Here is a 19,856-nt window from a genome sequence, read left to right as displayed (position 1 = left end):
TAACAGATAAGAAAGTGCTTTTCGTCTTCTGATCAGTTCAGTCATGAACATTTTGTGCACTTATATCATCTTTGGACTATTAAAAGCAAGCTTTGTAGCAGGTACTGTAATTTTAACACAAGCAGAAAATTTTTGCTTAAACAAAACAATGGAAACTGATTGCTATTCTTTTCAAAATAACATTGCTCTAAATAAAAAAAGCACTAGTATTGAATTATTATACACATTATAAAGAAAAGTATCAAAATTTAGTTATCTTGTTAATTTTGCGGTGTTTTGAATAATTCATGCACGCGTCAAGACGAGTCTGGTCGACGTGCTTTTATCATGATGACAACAGATAAGAACGTGCAAATTCGTCTCAAGGAGAGTGCATCCATGAACTCATTGTACACCTTTTATTTTTGGACACAGAATGATAAAAATTATGAAATATTTTTGACAAGTTCAGTAAGAATATACAAGGATGAGCTCAGAATTTTGTATAGAGAACAATACATACAATCTGGTTATTGAAATCATAGTTCAACTATTGAATAAGAAACAGATAAATTAGGACAAATTGTTTACAAAGTCATATATTTCAGTATCATGTTAATAAAATCACATAAAATTCCAAAAGGCAGTACCAACTAGGAGTCTTGCCTTATGACGTTCATTTCCTTGTTTCGTTTATTCACTAAAGAGCATGTCCCATGCCTGATGTCGCTGCAAATATAAAAGAAATGAATAGCAGTTTTAAATTAATATGGATTTGAACATGGTCAGACGGTATAACAGTCGCATGGTTTAATCCAATGAAGCTGAAATTAGTCTTAGGGAAGATTTCATTGCGTACAAACCAAAACTGGTATTATATCCTTTGGGGGTTTTTTTAAGCAAAATGAATTATTCTTTAAATTAGCGTTTTGAAAAAAACCTTATTGAAAATGTACTTGAATTGTGTTTATTGTTCATAACAATGAAAAGATATGATCGTCATTTTAGCGACATGCCCATGATTGATAGACCAATTAAACATTTTGAATAAAAATGTTACTCTTATGTATAGCACGTTGGAGTACATGGGGAGCTTGGGGCCACTGCAGCGTGACCTGTGGGACAGGAACAATGGTTTCACATAGGACCTGTTCACATCACGGATCATGTGATGGATCGTCTTCAAAGACCTCGCATTGTCATCCCAGACCACATACCTGCCCACCAGGTATTTTAATTAATATTTAGCGCGAGACGTATCCGAATATCTCAGGTACACAATTGTCTCAACGAATCAGAAATACAAAATTTTACTGTGTTGTGAAATCTATTTTTTTAAATGATGTTTCTGAATACTCTTTTCTGTAAACGAACACAATCTTTATGGTATTTAAAGATTCTTTATTTCCTTCAATCACGATCTGGTGTTTGTTTATATGTAAATGTTCAATAAGGCAAAAAGATTGAGACTACGTATTTAAAGAAATGTGTTTCACACATTAATGGGGTTTTCATCAAACAGAACACCTAGCACCCCCCCCCCATATCATGCTGTTTTTATGCGTTGTTTTTCGGGGTGGTCTAAAGATCTTAAAAGCTGAATAATTTGTCATTCCATTGTGTTGGGTTAATTGAGATATCCTGAAATATACATGTATCTTCGTGAATTATTATATCTAAAATATTGCACTGAAAACCAATTTGCATGCATTTTCTCTTCAAGGTGAAATAACTTTTATTAACTAATCAATATTTGAATGTACATAGCTCAAATTCTAAATAAACACAACAGATACAATATTTCACAAATTGCAGATTCAGGTGACAATAACTATTAATTCATTATTCTGCAATACATGGATTTGACATGTCTATATAGCAAGGCACATATTCAGTGGTATATAGTTGTACATGTAGATCAAGTCAGATTATATATTTTGTCAATTTAACACGCATTGCTAAAACTTAGTGTAATTAATTGGAACAACTGATTACACGAATTCTTTACTTCATCATTGTTTATTTATCTCTCATGTACGTAATCAAATCTATTTTCACGTATAAATTTTATCCTCACACAACCTTTCATACTTTACCCAATATTAATGGAAAAATCAATGATAAGAAACTTAATTTTCAAGGTCATTTTTTTAAAAATAAGATACTTCACTACAACCTTGGGCTCTAAAAATCTGACTTCATTCTTTGAATGCTAGAGCTTTTAAAGTACATGTAAATTGTACAATATTGAAATCTGAGCTCTCTTGGAATTTGACCAAAGATTTACCAATAGAATTTAATTGTACATGTAAAGACCAACAACAGGCAAATGACTTCAAAACTATTTTTTATCCAAATGTGGTATTCTTGAATATCAAAAAAAAATTAAGAAAAATACGTTTACTAATAAATCTTTAAGGTCATGCTGGATAAAATTAGTATTACTACGTAAATGTACCACATGTATAGTTTAGGTTTTAAAATGTCTTTTTTCATTCCTAGTTATAAACCAGATATTACAACATAGATATCGTAAATTTAAATGTTTACAGTTTATAACCATTAAAATAATAAATCTTGCGTAAAAACACCATAATTTGGTTCAAAAATGTGTAAAGGACGCCTTGAAAAGTGTTTGATGTTTGTTAAAGAATAAACTTTTCATTGTCAATTTTGAAACATCTGTAAAAGATTGTCAAAAAAACAGATTAAAAATTGATCAACGACAAACGATCTTGACAAATTGAATAAACCTTTAGTGGCAGTATTACTGTCATTTATTCAACGAAATGCTTGGCTTAGTTGATCCACGGAGATCTACTGCATATGCATGTGGGTGAAGGGGTTCCAGCCACCGACACACCGGCACAACCTTCTTTCTTTTTATCTTAAATTGTATATTCATTTTATATCCATCGTGGGATATTTAATAAATTGCTTGTATAACATCTAAAAAAAATTATGACAAAGGAATACTTTGAGGTTGGATCGGAGAACCTAAACGGATGTTGCTCTTTTATTTAAGTTGACGGCCACCTGACAGCATGGGGACATTGGGGCTCCTGCTCAGCAACCTGTGAAGGGACCAGGACACGAACTCGGGTATGTCACCCTCCAGAACACGGTGGGGCTCCATGCGGGGGAAGTACTGTCGAAACGTCAGGATGTGGCGCTTCGCACTGTCCAGGTATGGTTTTGATTGTTTGTTTGTTTTTTTAGTGTGTTGATGCTGCTTTTAGATTTTTATTTATTAGAATTAATATCTACATGTAAACGTCAAAACCGGGTGTAGTTGAACCAAAACTTTTTAACCTAACGCGTGTAATTAAAATTGCTACAAGACTGTTGTGCAATTATTTTAAGGAATGTATCCAGAGATACCTGGATACCTTATATATTTTTTGCAGTATAAAAGCTTAAATTTGCTAGAAACTCATCGGTAAAACCATTTTGCAATCATCTCTCTCTCTCCCGATCGGTCCTTCAGCGTCTAAGGTTACAACTGATTTTTACCGAAACGGTGCCTGTCAGTAATAAATATCACCCTTGAATTTGCATCTACTGCCGTAGATTTGAGACATTAAAGTTTTTATTACACATAAATACGTCGTACCTTAGCTATTCTCTTCTGAATTTAGCACTAATACGCATATTCAATAGGCATAGATTTCAAGCAAAATACCAGTTAAATTGACGGAAGTGGATAATATTTATCCATCTTAAATTTTTTTATACAAAGTTTTTATAAACATGTTTATGAATGCACATATTTTTAAATATATACACAAACATACATACATGTAGAAGGGGTATCTTATTTTAAGGTGACAACTTTTGTCCTCTGTTATATTATGCGTCGTTTTTGGTTGAATTTGTTGTTAACTTAAATGTTGAATGACCGATCTGAAGACGGGGAGGAATGTAAAATGATTTTACTGCTTAGTTTCAAGCAAAAACTCAAACTGATCTGACAGTTTTAAATAAATCCAAGATGGCGGCGTTGTGTACTTCTTGTAATAGTAGAAATAAAAATATGTGAGTACTTAGTATTCAAAGCCTTCTTATCAAATAATTACTTTTTCTGATCAAAAAAAATATTTATCGCAGATTCTTGTTTCTGACACAACACAACACTGGCTTGATCAGATTTAAAAAATGCATGGATTTGAGAAATAAAAACAGCAATTTTCCTATAAGTTGGCAACAATTCCTATAGGATGGATAAAGACGATTAAATGTAAAAATACTTGTCATTGATTTTTTAGAAAGTTTTTACTCATCAAAATTAAGAGTCCTCTTCAACATTCTTGTATATTTGTGGTGGCCACTCTGTGCCTTGCATGAGAAATGTTGCCATTCGTTTCTAGCTTGTGATTTTGCTATGTGATTTTTTTTTTGTTTTTTGTTTTTTTTTTGGGGGGGGGAGCAGGGGGTTAGTTTTATAATCAAATAATTAATATCCACCCAATTATTTTGCAAAGTTTATTTAATCTTTTTATCAATAGAAACGCAATTTGATAATTAATTGTAATAATGAACTATTTGTACATAGTAATACAATCATTTTGTGAAAATAAGAAAAACATCAACAGGTTTGTATTTTTCGAACAAAAAACGCTAATTGAATGCTCTGAAAAATGTTACATATCAACATTAATATGTGATTTATTAGATATAAAGTGCTTTAGAAGATATAAATATATTATGACCACTTTCTTGGCATTTAACGGAGATGCATGCACTACAATAAGAATCACCCACACTCCTTTTTTGGAATGATCGATGTCTTATTGAGGCAGTTTCCGATTTAAAACATAAAAAAGTAATTCAATCTTTAGCTTTATTCATGTTTATAATATCTAAACCATTACGTAAATAAATGTTAAATTTTCCTAGTTTATTATACTATAAATTAATTGATTTCATCACAAACAATTGATCAGAATATATCTATATACTAAAAAAGACTTTAAAAGAATTGGTTTTGGAGTCACCCTGTTATTCCTCATTTAAATGATTCTTTTCATATGAGAAAGCATATGTAAATGCATTGTAGATTTTTTAAATACGGTACGTGCAACGTTAATACCTTTTGCCAAGTAAAAAATCAAAAGGTAAAACCAATCAAACTAAACAGCGCTACATATTTCATTTATACAGTAAACGGAGGGTGGTCAGGGTGGAATCATCCATCCGCGTGTAGTGTCACGTGTGGTGGAGGAGTAAGAACAAGGACTCGAACTTGTAACCACCCGACTCCAGCCTACGGTGGCCACCAGTGTCCGGGGGTATCACACATGAGTGAACATTGCAATGAAAACCATTGTCCAGGTAATCTAAGATGTTTCTGTCAACTGTAAACTGATATGCTATAGTCTGCCCCATGATATTAATGCTGCACATTTGCACGACTTTTAACAAAAATACAGATACCTGTAAAAGAATATAACCTCATTCACATATTTTCATGTTTACTTCGTAAAAATTCAAAGAAACTAAAACAGGTTTCCTACAGTGATTCATAATTGGGAATGTTGACATTATTTCTCTTAGAATGTCTCGCACAATTTTTCAATTTTTCAACGTTATCATCAGGGCTTAATTATGGCTGATGCAATGCAAAATCCCCGTAGACTTTCTATTTTTAGCCGTGTATTGAAACCTGGCAAGTTAGAGGGGGCGTTTCAAAAGGGAAACCTTTGAATTTTTTCATACTATCAAATAAACATCGTCTGAATCAAGAAATATTAATAAATATCGAATGATTTAAGAAAAATATGTGGCAAAAATATCTTAGATCAGACTATAGTAAATTGAATATTTTTAATAACGTAATCATTTTCCAGATGGAAAAAATAATTGAGGTCCAAACAGAAAATATGGAATCGAGATTAAACAGGATGCCATAGAAAAAAAAATTCAGCCTGCGCATGAGCTAGCCTGGTTCCTATGCCAGATTATGAGTAGAACAGGGAATCAAAATCACTTGAATCAAAATGGAAATTATTGAAAAACTTCATATGTATATCTGTACAAAGAAAACAAAGAATAATAGCAAAATATGTGATGATATTCATTTTAGGGGCCGTTTTGGGCTCAAATCATATAAAGTCCTTTCTGAGGTAAAAAGTCAGGGCTGCGTTTTGCAAAAGAACGACTTACGACCAAAATCTTGAATGCTTTCAATTACAAATTAATCAATGTTTTATTCTATTGGCTGTAAAATATAGGAATTAAAATCAAAACAGTTGTAAATAAATGGTTTTGTATATTTTATCTTCTTCAAAGATCATTCCATGATACTAGTAATATTTACGATTTTGTCCTAAGTTCTTTTGTAAAATGCGGTCCAGGACTATACGTGATACCACATACACATTTAGTGGTTAAACACCACAGAGGTAAAAAGAAAAGCAACTGAAACGTCAGTTTGTATTTCTCTTGCCAATTTCTTTCTGGCAGTTTGTTATCTATATCATCAGTAAACACGTAAAAGGGCACACGATACACCATTTACTTAACATTTAGCCCCACACCCCATTAACCACGTGTTTTTTGTTTGTATGTTTAGACTGCACTGTTGCATACACCTTGGAAAAAATCCTCTTTACGAAAAATGAAGGATATATGAAACCATAATATAAGTTCATTCTAATTGGTTGATTGTCGTTGTGATACCTTTCGATTGTTTACTTTTTGAAATTGTCATACTCCATTCAGCCGAAAATTACTCAATTACAAAATATACAGTCGTGCATAAAAAGACCGTATTTGATCGCCCAATAATATTTAAAGTTCATTTTAAGTCATTTTATGCATATTTATATTATTTGTAATGACTGTACGTGACATAGTCATTGATAAAATGTATTCAGCTATACATTTTTAAATCGATTCTTAGCGTTATCAATGTCAATTACACGGGACAATGTTATTAAACATTGAAAAATATATAGAAAGATAGATAAGTGTATGGATGGATGGATAGACAGACAGACAGATAGATAGATAGATAGATAGATAGATAGATAGATAGATAGATAGATAGATAGATAGATAGATAGATTAAAAGATGTTGAAAAATGAACACTTAACTGTTTTTTTTAACAAAACATGTCAATTAAAAATGATGAATTATTGTTTCATTTTTTCGTTTTAAAATATCAAAAACGTATTAAGTCTCTGGATTTACCAATTAACATTTAAACCTCTTACGCAAATTAAAAACGTTGATTCACCTATTTATTTTCTATGAATTAGAAAATGTTATTTAAAACAACTGATCAGAATATGTCAATATACTAAAAAAGACTAAAAAAATTTGGTTTTGGAGTCACCCTGTCATTCGTTATTTAAATCATTTTTTTCATACGTAGAAAACATGTAAATAAATTCTGGATTTTTTATATACGGTACGTGCAACGTTTTGCTAATTAAAAATTAAATGGTCAAATCAACCAGACTACACAGCACTACACATTTCATTTATACAGTTAACGGAGGGTGGTCAGGGTGGAATCATCCATCCGCGTGTAGTGTCACGTGTGGCGGAGGAGTAAGAACAAGGACTCGAACTTGTAACCACCCGACTCCAGCCTACGGCGGCCACCAGTGTCAGGGGGTATCACACATGAGTGAACATTGCAATGGAAACCCATGTCCAGGTATTTGAAGATGTCTCTGTCAACTGTAAAATGCTATACTAGAATATTAAGTATATTGAAAGAAAATTTTTATTTTCAATATATAAAAGAATAATTGAGGTCCAAGTAGAAAATATTCAATCGAGATCGAACCGAATGCTCTGGTGAAAAATTCAGCTTGCGCATGAGCTAGCCTGGATCCTGTGCGAGATTATAGATAGATAGATGGATAGATAGATAGATAGATAGATAGATAGATAGATAGATAGATAGATAGATAGATAGATAGATAGAAAAGATGTTGAAAAATGAACACTCATCTGTTTTTTAAACAAAACATGTCAATCAAAATAGATGACTTATTGTTGCATTTTTTCGTTTTAAAATATCAAAAAAGTAATTCAGTCTCTGGATTAATCAATTAACATTAAAACCTCTAACGCAAATTTAAAACGTTGATTCGCCTCATTTATTTTCTATAAATTAGAAAATGTTTTTTAAAACAACTGATCAAAATATGTCAATATACTAAAAAAGATTAAAAAAAAATTGCTTTTGGAGTCACGCTGTCATTCGTTATTTAAATCATTTTTTTCATACGTAGAAAACATATGTAAATAAATTCTGGATCTTTTAAATACGGTATGTGCAACGTTTTGCTAATTAAAAATAAAATGGTCAAATCAACCAAACTACACAGCACTACACATTTCATTTATACAGTTGACGGAGGGTGGTCAGGGTGGAATCATCCATCCGCGTGTAGTGTCACGTGTGGCGGAGGAGTAAGAACAAGGACTCGAACTTGTAACCACCCGACTCCAGCCTACGGCGGCCACCAGTGTCAGGGAGTATCACACATGAGTGAACATTGCAATGGAAACCCATGTCCAGGTATTTGAAGATGTATCTGTCAACTGTAAACTGTTATACTATATATTAAGTATATTGAAAGAAAATTGTCATTTTCAAGATAAAAAAGAATAATTGAGGTCCAAGCAGAAAATATAGAATCGAGATCAAACCGGATGCTCTGGGGAAAAATTCAGCTTGCGCATGAGCTAGCTTGGATTCTGTGCGAGATTATAGATAGATAGATGGATAGATAGATAGATAGATAGATAGATAGATAGATAGATAGATAGATAGATAGATAGATAGATAGATAGATAGATAGATAGATAGATAGATAAATAGATAGATAGATAGACAGATAGATAGAAGCAACATGTAAACATTCTTAAAGTACTGTAAGGTGATTCTGTAAGGGGTGATCAAATCCAATTCAGGTTAGGGAACTTTATGATAGATATCATCATGCACGGCCGTATTTTACCACCCAAAAATATTCAAAATTCATTTTATGTCATGCCAAAATCATGCCAAAGACTGTACGTAATAAAATCAGGGATGAAATGTATTCAGCTATACGATTTTAAATGGGATGTATGGATTAATGGATACATAGATTAACATTAAAACCTCTTATGCAAATAAACACGTTAAATTCCGCTAATTTATTTTCTGTTAATTAAAAAATGTTATTTAAATCAACTGATCAGAATATATCAGTATACAAAAAGGACTAAAAAGTTGTATTTGGACTCACAAATCAAATTGGATATATCAACTAAAACGTATCTATAGAATAAATAAAAGATACGAGCATCTTGACATCCAAAGGGTAAATTAATCATAACTATTATGTTATATCTGCAATGTGATCAATAAAAGCCACGTGATAACCTTCCTATCACCCCTCATTTTCAACATTCTTTGTTACATCCAAAATCAATCACACTAAGAAGCCCTGCACATTTGATTTATAAGCAGAAAATATAGAATTGCGATTAAACCGGATGCTTTGGGGGAAATTCAGCTTGCGCATGAGCTAGCCTGGTTTCTGTGCAAGATTATGGTTAGTTCGGGGAACCAGGCTAGCACACGTTTATCTGAATTGGGATTGGGATTCAATGCCATATGAACATGATAAAAGGCGCTGCAACTGTAAAGCTGCCGGTAAACAGTACAGAAATAATGAAGTTCATTTTGATTGGTCGATTGTCGGTGTGATACATTAGAATGGTTCATTACACATTAAAATAGTCGTGCTCTGATTAGCACAAAATTACCTGATTATAAAAATAGCTTGATGCATGAAAAGATAGATATAAATATATATATTTAGATTCAAATAATAGGGAAACATTCTTTAAGTATTATCAGGGGATCAAATTAGGTCAGGGTTGATCAAATCCAGACAGCCCTGAGAATTATATAACAGACGGTTTCTGATCACACACGACCGTATTCGATCACCTTATAATATCTAATGGTCAGTTGTATTAATTTTACTTCATATTAATATAATTTCAAAAAAATTATGCGACATAGTCATTAAGAAATGTATTTAGTTATACATTATAAAATCTATTATTAGTGTCATCACTGTCAAATACACCGGAAAATGAAAATATAGATTGAAACATACATGGATGAATGGATAGATGAATGGATAGATAGATAGATAGATAGATAGATAAATAGATAGATAGATAGATAGATAGATAGATAGATAGATAGACATGTAGAAATTCTTGATATTTTTGAAAGTGAATGGTGTCTTATTGGCCTGGGGAGACTGGTCACCGTGCAGTGTAACCTGTGGGAGCGGATCAAGGGTGAGATCCAGGGCCTGTATTCCACCAAAGTACGGGGGTCTCAATTGTACCGGACCGTTGTTTGAAATAAATAACTGTATTCAAGTTCCATGTCAAAGTAAGTAAAACGTGGCTGTTTCATTTAATTTTTTTTATATATTTTTGCATATCTATCTATTATATTATATTTTATATCCTTTTATGTTTATTCCTTTTTTTTGTTTAGCTCCACCAGCAGGTGAGTGGAGAGTATTTAATTTTCTAAAATAAACATAATATCATATGATTAGAATTAATGGGGTTTTTTTGTACTGAATAATAGTTTTTAGCTTAAAAATGATATCATAAAGGGTTTTTTTTTTTTACTATATACAAAATTGTTGATTAGAATAATGTCTGAATCTCACGTTTTTTCAACGTTGCGATTTTTTTAAAGAATCAAACATTGTCTCATCAAGAGAAAAGAAAGTTGGGAGCAAATTAGAAGAAACTAGCTATGTAATAGCACATCATATCTTTAAAAAATGTAATTCAACGCTATTTTTATTATTTCTTTAAATATTAAAGAAAGAAAAATGAATTTTAATTTTTCCTTACTCTTAATTGTATCATATTTAGTTGTACAACTGTTTAAAAAACTAAAAAAATATATATGAATTTTGAATTAATAATTAACTGTTTAATGAAAGGTATATGTAAAGTGTCTGTTTTGTAATGTAATGAATTCTACGTCTGTTAGCATTTCATTAAAATAGAAATCAAGTAATTAACTGATAAATCATCTAGGTGTTGCTTGCCCTAGCTGTACCGAGCATATAGAGTGCACATGGAACACCACCTGCCATGTGTCGGATATCTGTATGGTCCGATCTCTCTCTATCACAGGATTCAAATTCACTACGCACTGCATCATGGTAATTTTTGAAATAATCAAATATAATAGTACCAGATCAAAACTTTACTAAAGCCTGTTATGCTTGTTTTTATTTAATTTGATTACCCCGACTGTTATTCTCTTTATAGAAGTGGAGAAGTAAAGCCTACATCCAACTTCTTTTTGCAAGCCCTCATATTTTGATTCTTGAAAACGTGTAAAAGTTGGAACCGAAGACGGTCTACTCTTCAACCCATGTTTCGACTCCAGTTTCCCTAAATTTTCGTAACAGGCCTATTTTTTCTACATTTTAAACATTAATGCATGCATACATGTATATCACAAAAATATTAACAAAAACCCGCTGTCAAATAATTTTCTCAACTTCTATATTCCGGGTTTAAATTATGAGATAGCTCGCTATAAGGGGTTTAAAAAATAAAAAATAAATTATAGTCGGAAAAACTGGAAAAATATTGTTCTGATTTTAGACTTTATATAAAGTTATTTTTCTTATTAACCTTTTAGTTATTTTGGTACTCACTATTTGTTTGTACATTGTAGGGTTTAGATGATTCAGTAACGTTTTTAGAATTATTGTCTTAAATGCGTTTCCATTTTTTTCCGGAACACAAACATTTAATCTGCTTTAAAATTTAAACTAGATAAACAATATGATAAACAAATTTAAACCCAGGATGTAGAAGTTGCGAAAATGATTTGACAGCCGGTTTTTGTTGATATGTTTGTGATATAGGCATACATTAATGTTTAAAATGTAGAAAAATTAGGCCTGTTACGAAAATTCAGGAAAACTGAAATCGAAACATGGGTCGAAGCGTCGACCGTCTTCGGTTCCAACATTTACACATTTTCCCGAATCAAAACAAGAGTGCTTGAGAAGAGAAGAGGATGTAGGCTATGCCTTTCCAATTCTCAAAAAGAATTCCCGACTGTATTTGATCAACTCATCAAGCTTTACGAATGGTTCCCTATTGCCTAACTGTTTTTTGTACGTGTATCTGGTTTTTAAAATGTTTTATGGATTTTGATTCAGAAAGACGACTGTCTTCTCCTGAAAATGCTGGCAAATAAAACACATGGAGAAGTTTTCTGTTGTCCTGATGAAAACTGTGTACGAGCACTGATAGTGCAATAGAGGAATCTACAAATGTCCAAAACATTAACGTGCAAAACGGATTGTAATTCATTTTAATTGATTAAAAAGAATTGAAATTGTTTACTATATCAATATTTTAGAATGGAAACGTTTTAGCACACCTGAGTCACTCAAGATATTAAGTGACCTATTGCAATTTGTTGTCGTCTGTCGTAAGGTCAAAAAATTACATTTTGAACTTATTCTTAAAAACTACAATTGACAATTAAGAGCCATTCTCTAAACTGACTCCACATAGATAAATAATAGGAACATGTAATGAAGATATGCTCGGTAGAATTCCCACAGAATGTGCAATCAACATTATAACTGGCTTTTATCTTCTTCGGATAATTTTTAACTTGGAAAATTCTGTGTTAAATCCTATACTGGAACCATTGAGCAGCAGAATCTTTGGTCAAATTATAACACAGTTTAAACACATCTTAAGTCTTTTTTTCGAAATAACCATATGCATTAAGTGACATTTCCGGGTTCCATCTGTCAATAGAAGCTGGAGTTTTGTCTTTAGTGTTAATACACATGTATTTTTATAGAAAATATTGATAAAATCTTATAACAGAACAATGGCTCATAAAACAATGGTATAATTGGACCAATAATACAACAATACAGTACTTTAGTGACACAAGAAAGTCTTGAAAACTTTGCAATGGCACTTATAATGCTATTAAATTGCATTGTGCATACTTGATTAATGTTAAATTTGTTTTCAAACATATCTTTTGATAGAAACGTTTAATTATCATCTAAGAAATCATTACCACTTTTTACACCCTTTTTTATCTTAGAAGTGTACCATACAGGAGATAAAGTAACCTTGTCAGAATTTTGTAAGTTACCAATATATGATGCCAGTACATACAACCATGATTTTAAAACATCAACCCAGAAGTTGTTATTTGTCTTTCCTAAAAGTGTCTTGATAAATCAGCAGCAAAATACAGAATTTTTTCTTCCGCGAACTTTTAAAGATATTATAAATTTATCAATATTGACCATATTAAGTCTATCATTTAAAAAATTTTAGGTAACTTCCTGTTGATTTTATCAGACTTGGCTTTTCATAGAAATTTAAAAAGCTCTTGGGTCAAAGATGACAAAAATTCTTAACTGGGTTTGGTAGAAATAAAAAAAAATGATTGAGCTTTGGCAATATAAGTTTATTAATTACGGTTATTCTTCTAATAGGAGTAGGAATTCGTCTATTACATGGCTGAATCAATGCCAATATCTTTGGTGATTGTATATCATAATTTGTCAACATTATTGATTGAGATGAACTGGAAAAAAATACCTAATAAATTGAATTTCTAGTTTCCACTTAGTATGATGAAAATCTTTAGTAGAAAATTTTCTTTAGCCAATTAAAATAGTGTAAGTTTTTTAACTGTTCATTTTAAACCAGATAATCTTGCTAAAAGTATTAAGAGGTTCAAAAAGAGACTGTTCCGAACCATCAAGCGTTAGTAATGTGTCATCGGCATACTGTGGTAGTTTATATTACTTGTTATTGATAAATCTACCTTTTATTTCTTTGTTTTATCAAGAAAGAAAGTATTTCTGAACAAAGTATAAATAGATAAGGGGCAACTGGGTCACATTGTCGACAACCACTTTGAATACTAAATTGATCCGATAAGTAACCACTTTGCATAATTGCAGCTTTAAAATTGATATTCAAATTTTCACCCAGTCAATTATATATTTACCAATTCAAGTAAATTCTAAAACTTTAACAATGAATGACCACGAGATAGAATCAAAAGCTTTCTCAAAATTAATTAACATAACAAGGCCTGGAATGTTATTTAAATCTGTATAATTAATAATATCATAAATAAATCTAGCATTTTCACGTATTAACCTGCCCTGAATAAACCCGGTTTGGGTATCCGCAATTAGCGTGTCTAGGGTGGATTAAATCCTATAGCTTATACAACCTGATGAAAAACCCATTTAGAAGTGTGATAGGTCTCAAGTTTTTCATAAACTGCCTAGTTTTGTCACCCTTTGGTAAACGAGAAATTATACCAAGCCTCTGTGATATTTGTAATTGTTTTTTTTAATTAATATGCCATTGATGGCACTAATTATAAAATACTTTAAATTATTCCAAAAGAATTTTAAAAACTCGGCCGTAAAACCATCACTGCCTGTTGACTTACTGGTTTTCATATCTTTAGGAACTTGGAGAACTTCTTTTTCTGAAAAATGTTCCTCAAGTTTCTTTGAGACCTTATAATCTTAACATGGTACAGTGGGAGAGGAGGCACACTCTGAATGTCGATATAATCTAGTTCATGATCAAAACTTTTATATAAATTTTCATAGATATCTTGACATTATTCATAATTTCTGACTGATTATAAATGGTCTCTCCTCTTGAGTTAACAATCTTTTTGTTTTGTTAAGAAAGTTTCTAGAATCAAGGTGATAAAATTATTTCGTAGGTTTTTCCCCAAGCTCTACCCATTTTGCCCTAGATCGAACAAAGTGCCCATCTTTTTTCTCTTCTAGAAACTGTTTTTCATCTTCTAAAACGGTATGATCAACAATTTCACTGTTATGTTCAATATCATTGATTTCTTTAATAAGAGCACATTCTAAATTATTGCACTCTTTCTTTTCAAGAGGAGTAGGATGTGGTAGTTCCAAGAATTGTCATGAGTAATATTTCCAGAAAGACAGAGTCATTAAGTTTACAATCAGTCTCCAAGGAACTATTTCCATACTGTTCTTTACATGTACCATCTGTATTTGATTCTTGACCTTATCAACGTAAGTTTTATCATAAAGATCATCGAGATTATTATTGAATTTTCATACATCTCGTCCTATTTTAAATGTATTTCATCTAATTTCAAGAAGAACAGCAGAATGGTCAAACCGATAACCAGATTTGATATATGTACATATCTTCATCTACATTCGTAAAATTCTCTGACATCAGAATGTAATCTTCCTAGATTAAGGGAACTATTCTTTTTCCATGTAAACATATTTTTGTCAGGGTTAAGAACTCTACAGTAATCCACAAGTGTTAAGTCACTCATAATTTCTTAAACTTTTTCTCTTCCTGTATGGTTGTTTTATATGGCTTTAATTTTGAATGTCAATAGCTTGATTTAGTGTTAAATTAAAATCTTCACAAAGTATGAAGAAGTCATTATCAAATTCTTAAAAAAAACATTCTCGAACATTGTCATAAAGATATGGACAGTCAGAATTAGGACCATAAATATTTATTAAAGTTATTCTGATATCAATATTTAAGTCTAAAGCTAAAAAATTACCGTCGCTACTTTTTTCCGTTTTGAAACTTTAACTCAAAATAATTATTTAGAAATATGGCAACTCCTCTTGAGTTAGAAGTATATGAGTGAAATAGACATTTATACCCCCATTGTATCTCCACAGTAGCCTCTATCTCATATGTAAAATGAGTATCTTGTAAACATAGAATGGAATAACCTTTTGACTTAAAAAAATTAAGATCATCTTGACTTTTTGACTAATCCTTGACAGTTTACAGTAGCTACTTTAATTGTATCAACCATTATAAATGTATATGAGACGACACACATCATTAACTTTCATAATTCTCTTTCATACGACCAAAACAAAAAGCAAAAATACAATATGAAAGCACGCGTTTAAAAAAGAAATACGATTCATATGGCGCAAATGTTAAACGAGGATAATGTTTATTCCTGTTTCTCACACGAAACACATTGTCAGACAGGCAAGTATCTCAACATCGGAAGTTTATCAGAAGAAAGTAAAGAATAAACCCGAGACCAATAGTGGGGCGGAGGAAATTTTTCCGGAAACATCCCATCACTTTTTTTTTCTCAGTTTCTCCCCGATGTCGTCACAGATATCGAAACATTCTTTTCTCCTTGTATTTCCCATACACTGCCCCGTTGAAGTACCAAGCGCCCTCAATTCCTTCGAATTTAAGAAGGTTGGTGATAACCACATCGTTGGATTTTGTTACATTATCTGCTTATCTGGAACCACTTCCCTTTGCTTTCACAGTAGCCGGCATTGTCATAGTTCTGGATTTCACCGACGTATTCAACACTTTCACAATGATCGGTCGTAAATTTCCGTTTGCTTCTGGAATTCGATGGGCAGCAATCATTTCTTTGTCGGTGAGCTCTATCTTTGTTGTTTTTTTTAGGAAGGATTTCATTAGTTCCCAGGTGTTTTCCCTATCCTCCCCAGGAACTCCCATGATTTTAAAGTTGGTTTTCCTGGAGAATTATTCATTATGATTGCTGCGACAGGGCGCTTCCATCGCAGCAGACTTGTTTTGAAAATTTCACGCAGGCTTTTCCTTCAATCGTTGTATTTTTGGACAGGGTTTCGACGCGTCCCTCCAACACCTCAACGTCCTTTTTTAATTCTTCCTGAATTTAAAGAAATTCTTACCACAAAACCGTCTACCGTTACTTTTTCGTGTTATTTAAGCTCGTGAACCAAACACATAGAAACACACAGTAACACAGTCCGTGAATATAGCTCACGAGCTTGCTTCATCTGTTTCAAGGTATAGGTGAGATACACAAATCAAGGAAAGTCATAAGCAAAAGTCGATCAATAAAACAAAGCAATATTTTCAGATTCAAAAACCAACTGAAACTAGTGAAATATAAGTAAAATGAATCATTAATAACTGAGAACAATCCAAATCGCCCGCTTCGTGTCACACGTACGTCCACCTTACTCCTGCGCCTTTTTTAAAATGCATTGTAACTTAAACGAACACGAGCGTCCAAAATCGGGGACTTGTGTCGTGATATTTGGACCAGTTTGAGATCAAATCAGGAATTCCATCTGAAAAATCTTATCTGAACGTTTTTTTATCTTTTTGAAACGGTCAATAATATCGTGATAATATCGTGACACATCGCATAGCCCTGGAATGTGGCTAACAGGACTTAGGACCGTGTCCTATTTGCCGCTCAACAAATCGCAAAAGGACGTATCGACTCGCATCACTTCGTACCTAAGTAACCCGATCAGTCACGATTTGTAAATTGTAGGGTTCGTAACAGATAACAAGAAAGTGGGAACCATGCATTAGCTAGAAACTATTATCTGGTGAAATACTTTCATATTATTGTTTTAAAATTTTTATACCTTCCTATATCTTTTTACATATTTTGTTTAAAGGAGACAGATATAATCTGAAATAATCTGGAATAGGTCACGGCTATATAGCCCTCTAGAAACATACGTATAAAATCATAAAATAAAAGTCTCATTTGAACAATAAGAACTTTCTTTGGGGATTCATGCCGGATATGAAGGTGACGACATTGCAGAAAAATACGTAACCCACATGAGCGAAGAAGTATGTAACAATTGTTTGGCAATGATCTTTGCCTTTATAGTCCGCATCAATCATCAAGGAAGTATTTTAATGTTTATGTCATCCCCTTTTTAACAAATTAATAAATTGATTGTTAAAAGTAAGTACAATTCACTAGATTAATATTAATGTACATAGTATGTTAGCTCAAAAACGACCAAATCGTCTTTAATGATGAGTCTGACATCATTATAATTATTTTGTGCAGTCCGTGATTTTTCTTAGGTCGCTGTAGGTTTCCACCAATTGATAAACAATGCTAGTAGATTTCAGTTCTGTTAGTTTTATTTAGAACTAAGAATATCTATAAGCTTCCTTAAGAAATAGCTAGAGGGATTCATACTCGATTGATGTAAATATAGAAATAGTTTCATATTTTCGTCCTTCCGTAATTCCCTTTAGTATCTATTATTTTGAGAGTATCTATTATTTTGAGAGAAACATTGTCAACTCAACTTTTTTTTATCAAACAAGTCATTTTGAATTGACATTATTTAATATTCATTTGTTTGAAGACATGTCACTGTTTATGAATTGTTTAAGACTACTTTTGTATTGTATAAATACGATCATGGCGGTTACTTAATGTGTCCTTTTAATACTGGGATCTGAGATCACCATCATATATGTTTTATTCTATTAAAAGAATGTCAGCTGCTGATTTTCTACATTAAATTAAGTCTACACTAATTCTAATTTGTCTTAACTAAAAGGAACCAAAATTTTCATTTAGTATTTTATTCCATTTAATTGAGAACCAAAAGCATAAACTATTCAGAATACTGCTGATCAAAACTATACTATCAGGATTTTGAATCAACAATGTAGAAATCAGAAAGAAATGGAGAAAATCCATATCGATCCTTAAATAAATTACTGTTAATTGTAGCGTAGGTTTCATATGTCACATTCTAAGAGCAGAATACAGGTTCCTTTCTGGTTGGTAACGTCTTGATGAATGGACATTATACTTATAATTTCTTGGCGAGTAAAAAAAAAATAAATACGGAGAAAGATAAAATAAGGACAATGACGACGATTAATGTTGTCTCGACTGGTCATCGCCGTCACATGCATGACATCAATATTATTAAAAACATATGGTGATACACTATGCGATTATGTTGTGAAAAATTATTATACAATCCTTAAGAATTTGAAATCCTAATCTTTGAATTTCAGAACAAGTTTCACAGACACTTAATTGCAATAGCAAAGACCATAATGAAAAGCAAATTAAAGAGAACACGATTTTCTGTTTGATATAGCCAAAACCCATTTAAAAATATAAAAAATTTGTCTTCTCTGACATTTCAATTAGTTCAGTACAAAAACAAAAAAGAGAATCTAAATGAGACATTCGAGATATATCAACACATGGAAACACTATTCATAATTTACAATTTTAATTATTCTTGAACAATATTTTAAAAATATTTTTTTATTCATGAAATATTTATTAGAAAAAAAAATGATTTTCTGATTCCCGTCACGACTGGAAATGCCGAAAAAATTATTGATACTTTTTTATTCACTTTAATATATTGAAGTTTATTCAGTTTTAAAATATGGTTTCTGAATCACTTCCCGTATTTGAAATCTTGCATGGACAAAGTTAGAATATCTAAATCAGATAATCGGGATAACTCAACCGAAAAAGCTATATTGATGTAGTAACAATTACAATAATGTGTGTTAAATTTAAAAACAGTTTGGTTAATTGAAAAATTACTAATAAAAAATTGTTTGCTTTTGGTGACGACCTGCTTAATGAAGAATTTTGACACAGGTTAAAAGTTAACCAAAAGTATTGAATAAAAACCTTGGTCCGATAGAAAATAACCTGCATCTTGGAATTTTGATCATAAAATCGTTTCAAAAGTAAACGGCAACAAAGCACACTTTAACTAATTTATATTTATATTATGATACTTGTATGCATTCATTTCACTGAGCTGACCTTTTTTTTTATATCTATAGCTAATCTTTAGATTTACTTGATTACATGTTTTAACAGCCAGACAAAAATGTAATATTTCGATGATTATTTTTCGAATCAACATACTTATCTGTCAAATATGTTTAACTTTTTTTGTTCATTGTGAACGTTTTGCGTATAAATGCTGTTCTGTATGATATC

The 19,856-nt window shown here is 31.7% G+C and overlaps 1 protein-coding gene across 1 annotated transcript; it reads left to right on the top strand.

The window, feature by feature from the left end:
* Window positions 1–20: 20 nt before the first annotated feature.
* Window positions 21–12,397, top strand: LOC128171060 (hemicentin-1-like). The gene is made up of 10 exons (XM_052836825.1): window positions 21–101; window positions 1,052–1,207; window positions 3,005–3,166; window positions 5,140–5,310; window positions 7,473–7,643; window positions 8,346–8,516; window positions 10,236–10,400; window positions 10,509–10,520; window positions 11,069–11,196; window positions 12,214–12,397. The coding sequence occupies exons 1-10, from the start codon at window positions 44–46 to the stop codon at window positions 12,313–12,315; spliced, it is 1,296 nt and encodes a 431-aa protein (XP_052692785.1). The 5' UTR covers window positions 21–43; the 3' UTR covers window positions 12,316–12,397.
* The last annotated feature ends 7,459 nt before the right edge of the window (window positions 12,398–19,856 follow it).

The sequence above is a fragment of the Crassostrea angulata genome, chromosome 1, assembly GCF_025612915.1.
Source record: "Crassostrea angulata isolate pt1a10 chromosome 1, ASM2561291v2, whole genome shotgun sequence".
NCBI lineage: Eukaryota > Metazoa > Mollusca > Bivalvia > Ostreida > Ostreidae > Magallana > Magallana angulata.
This window is presented reverse-complemented; position numbering and strand designations above follow the sequence as displayed.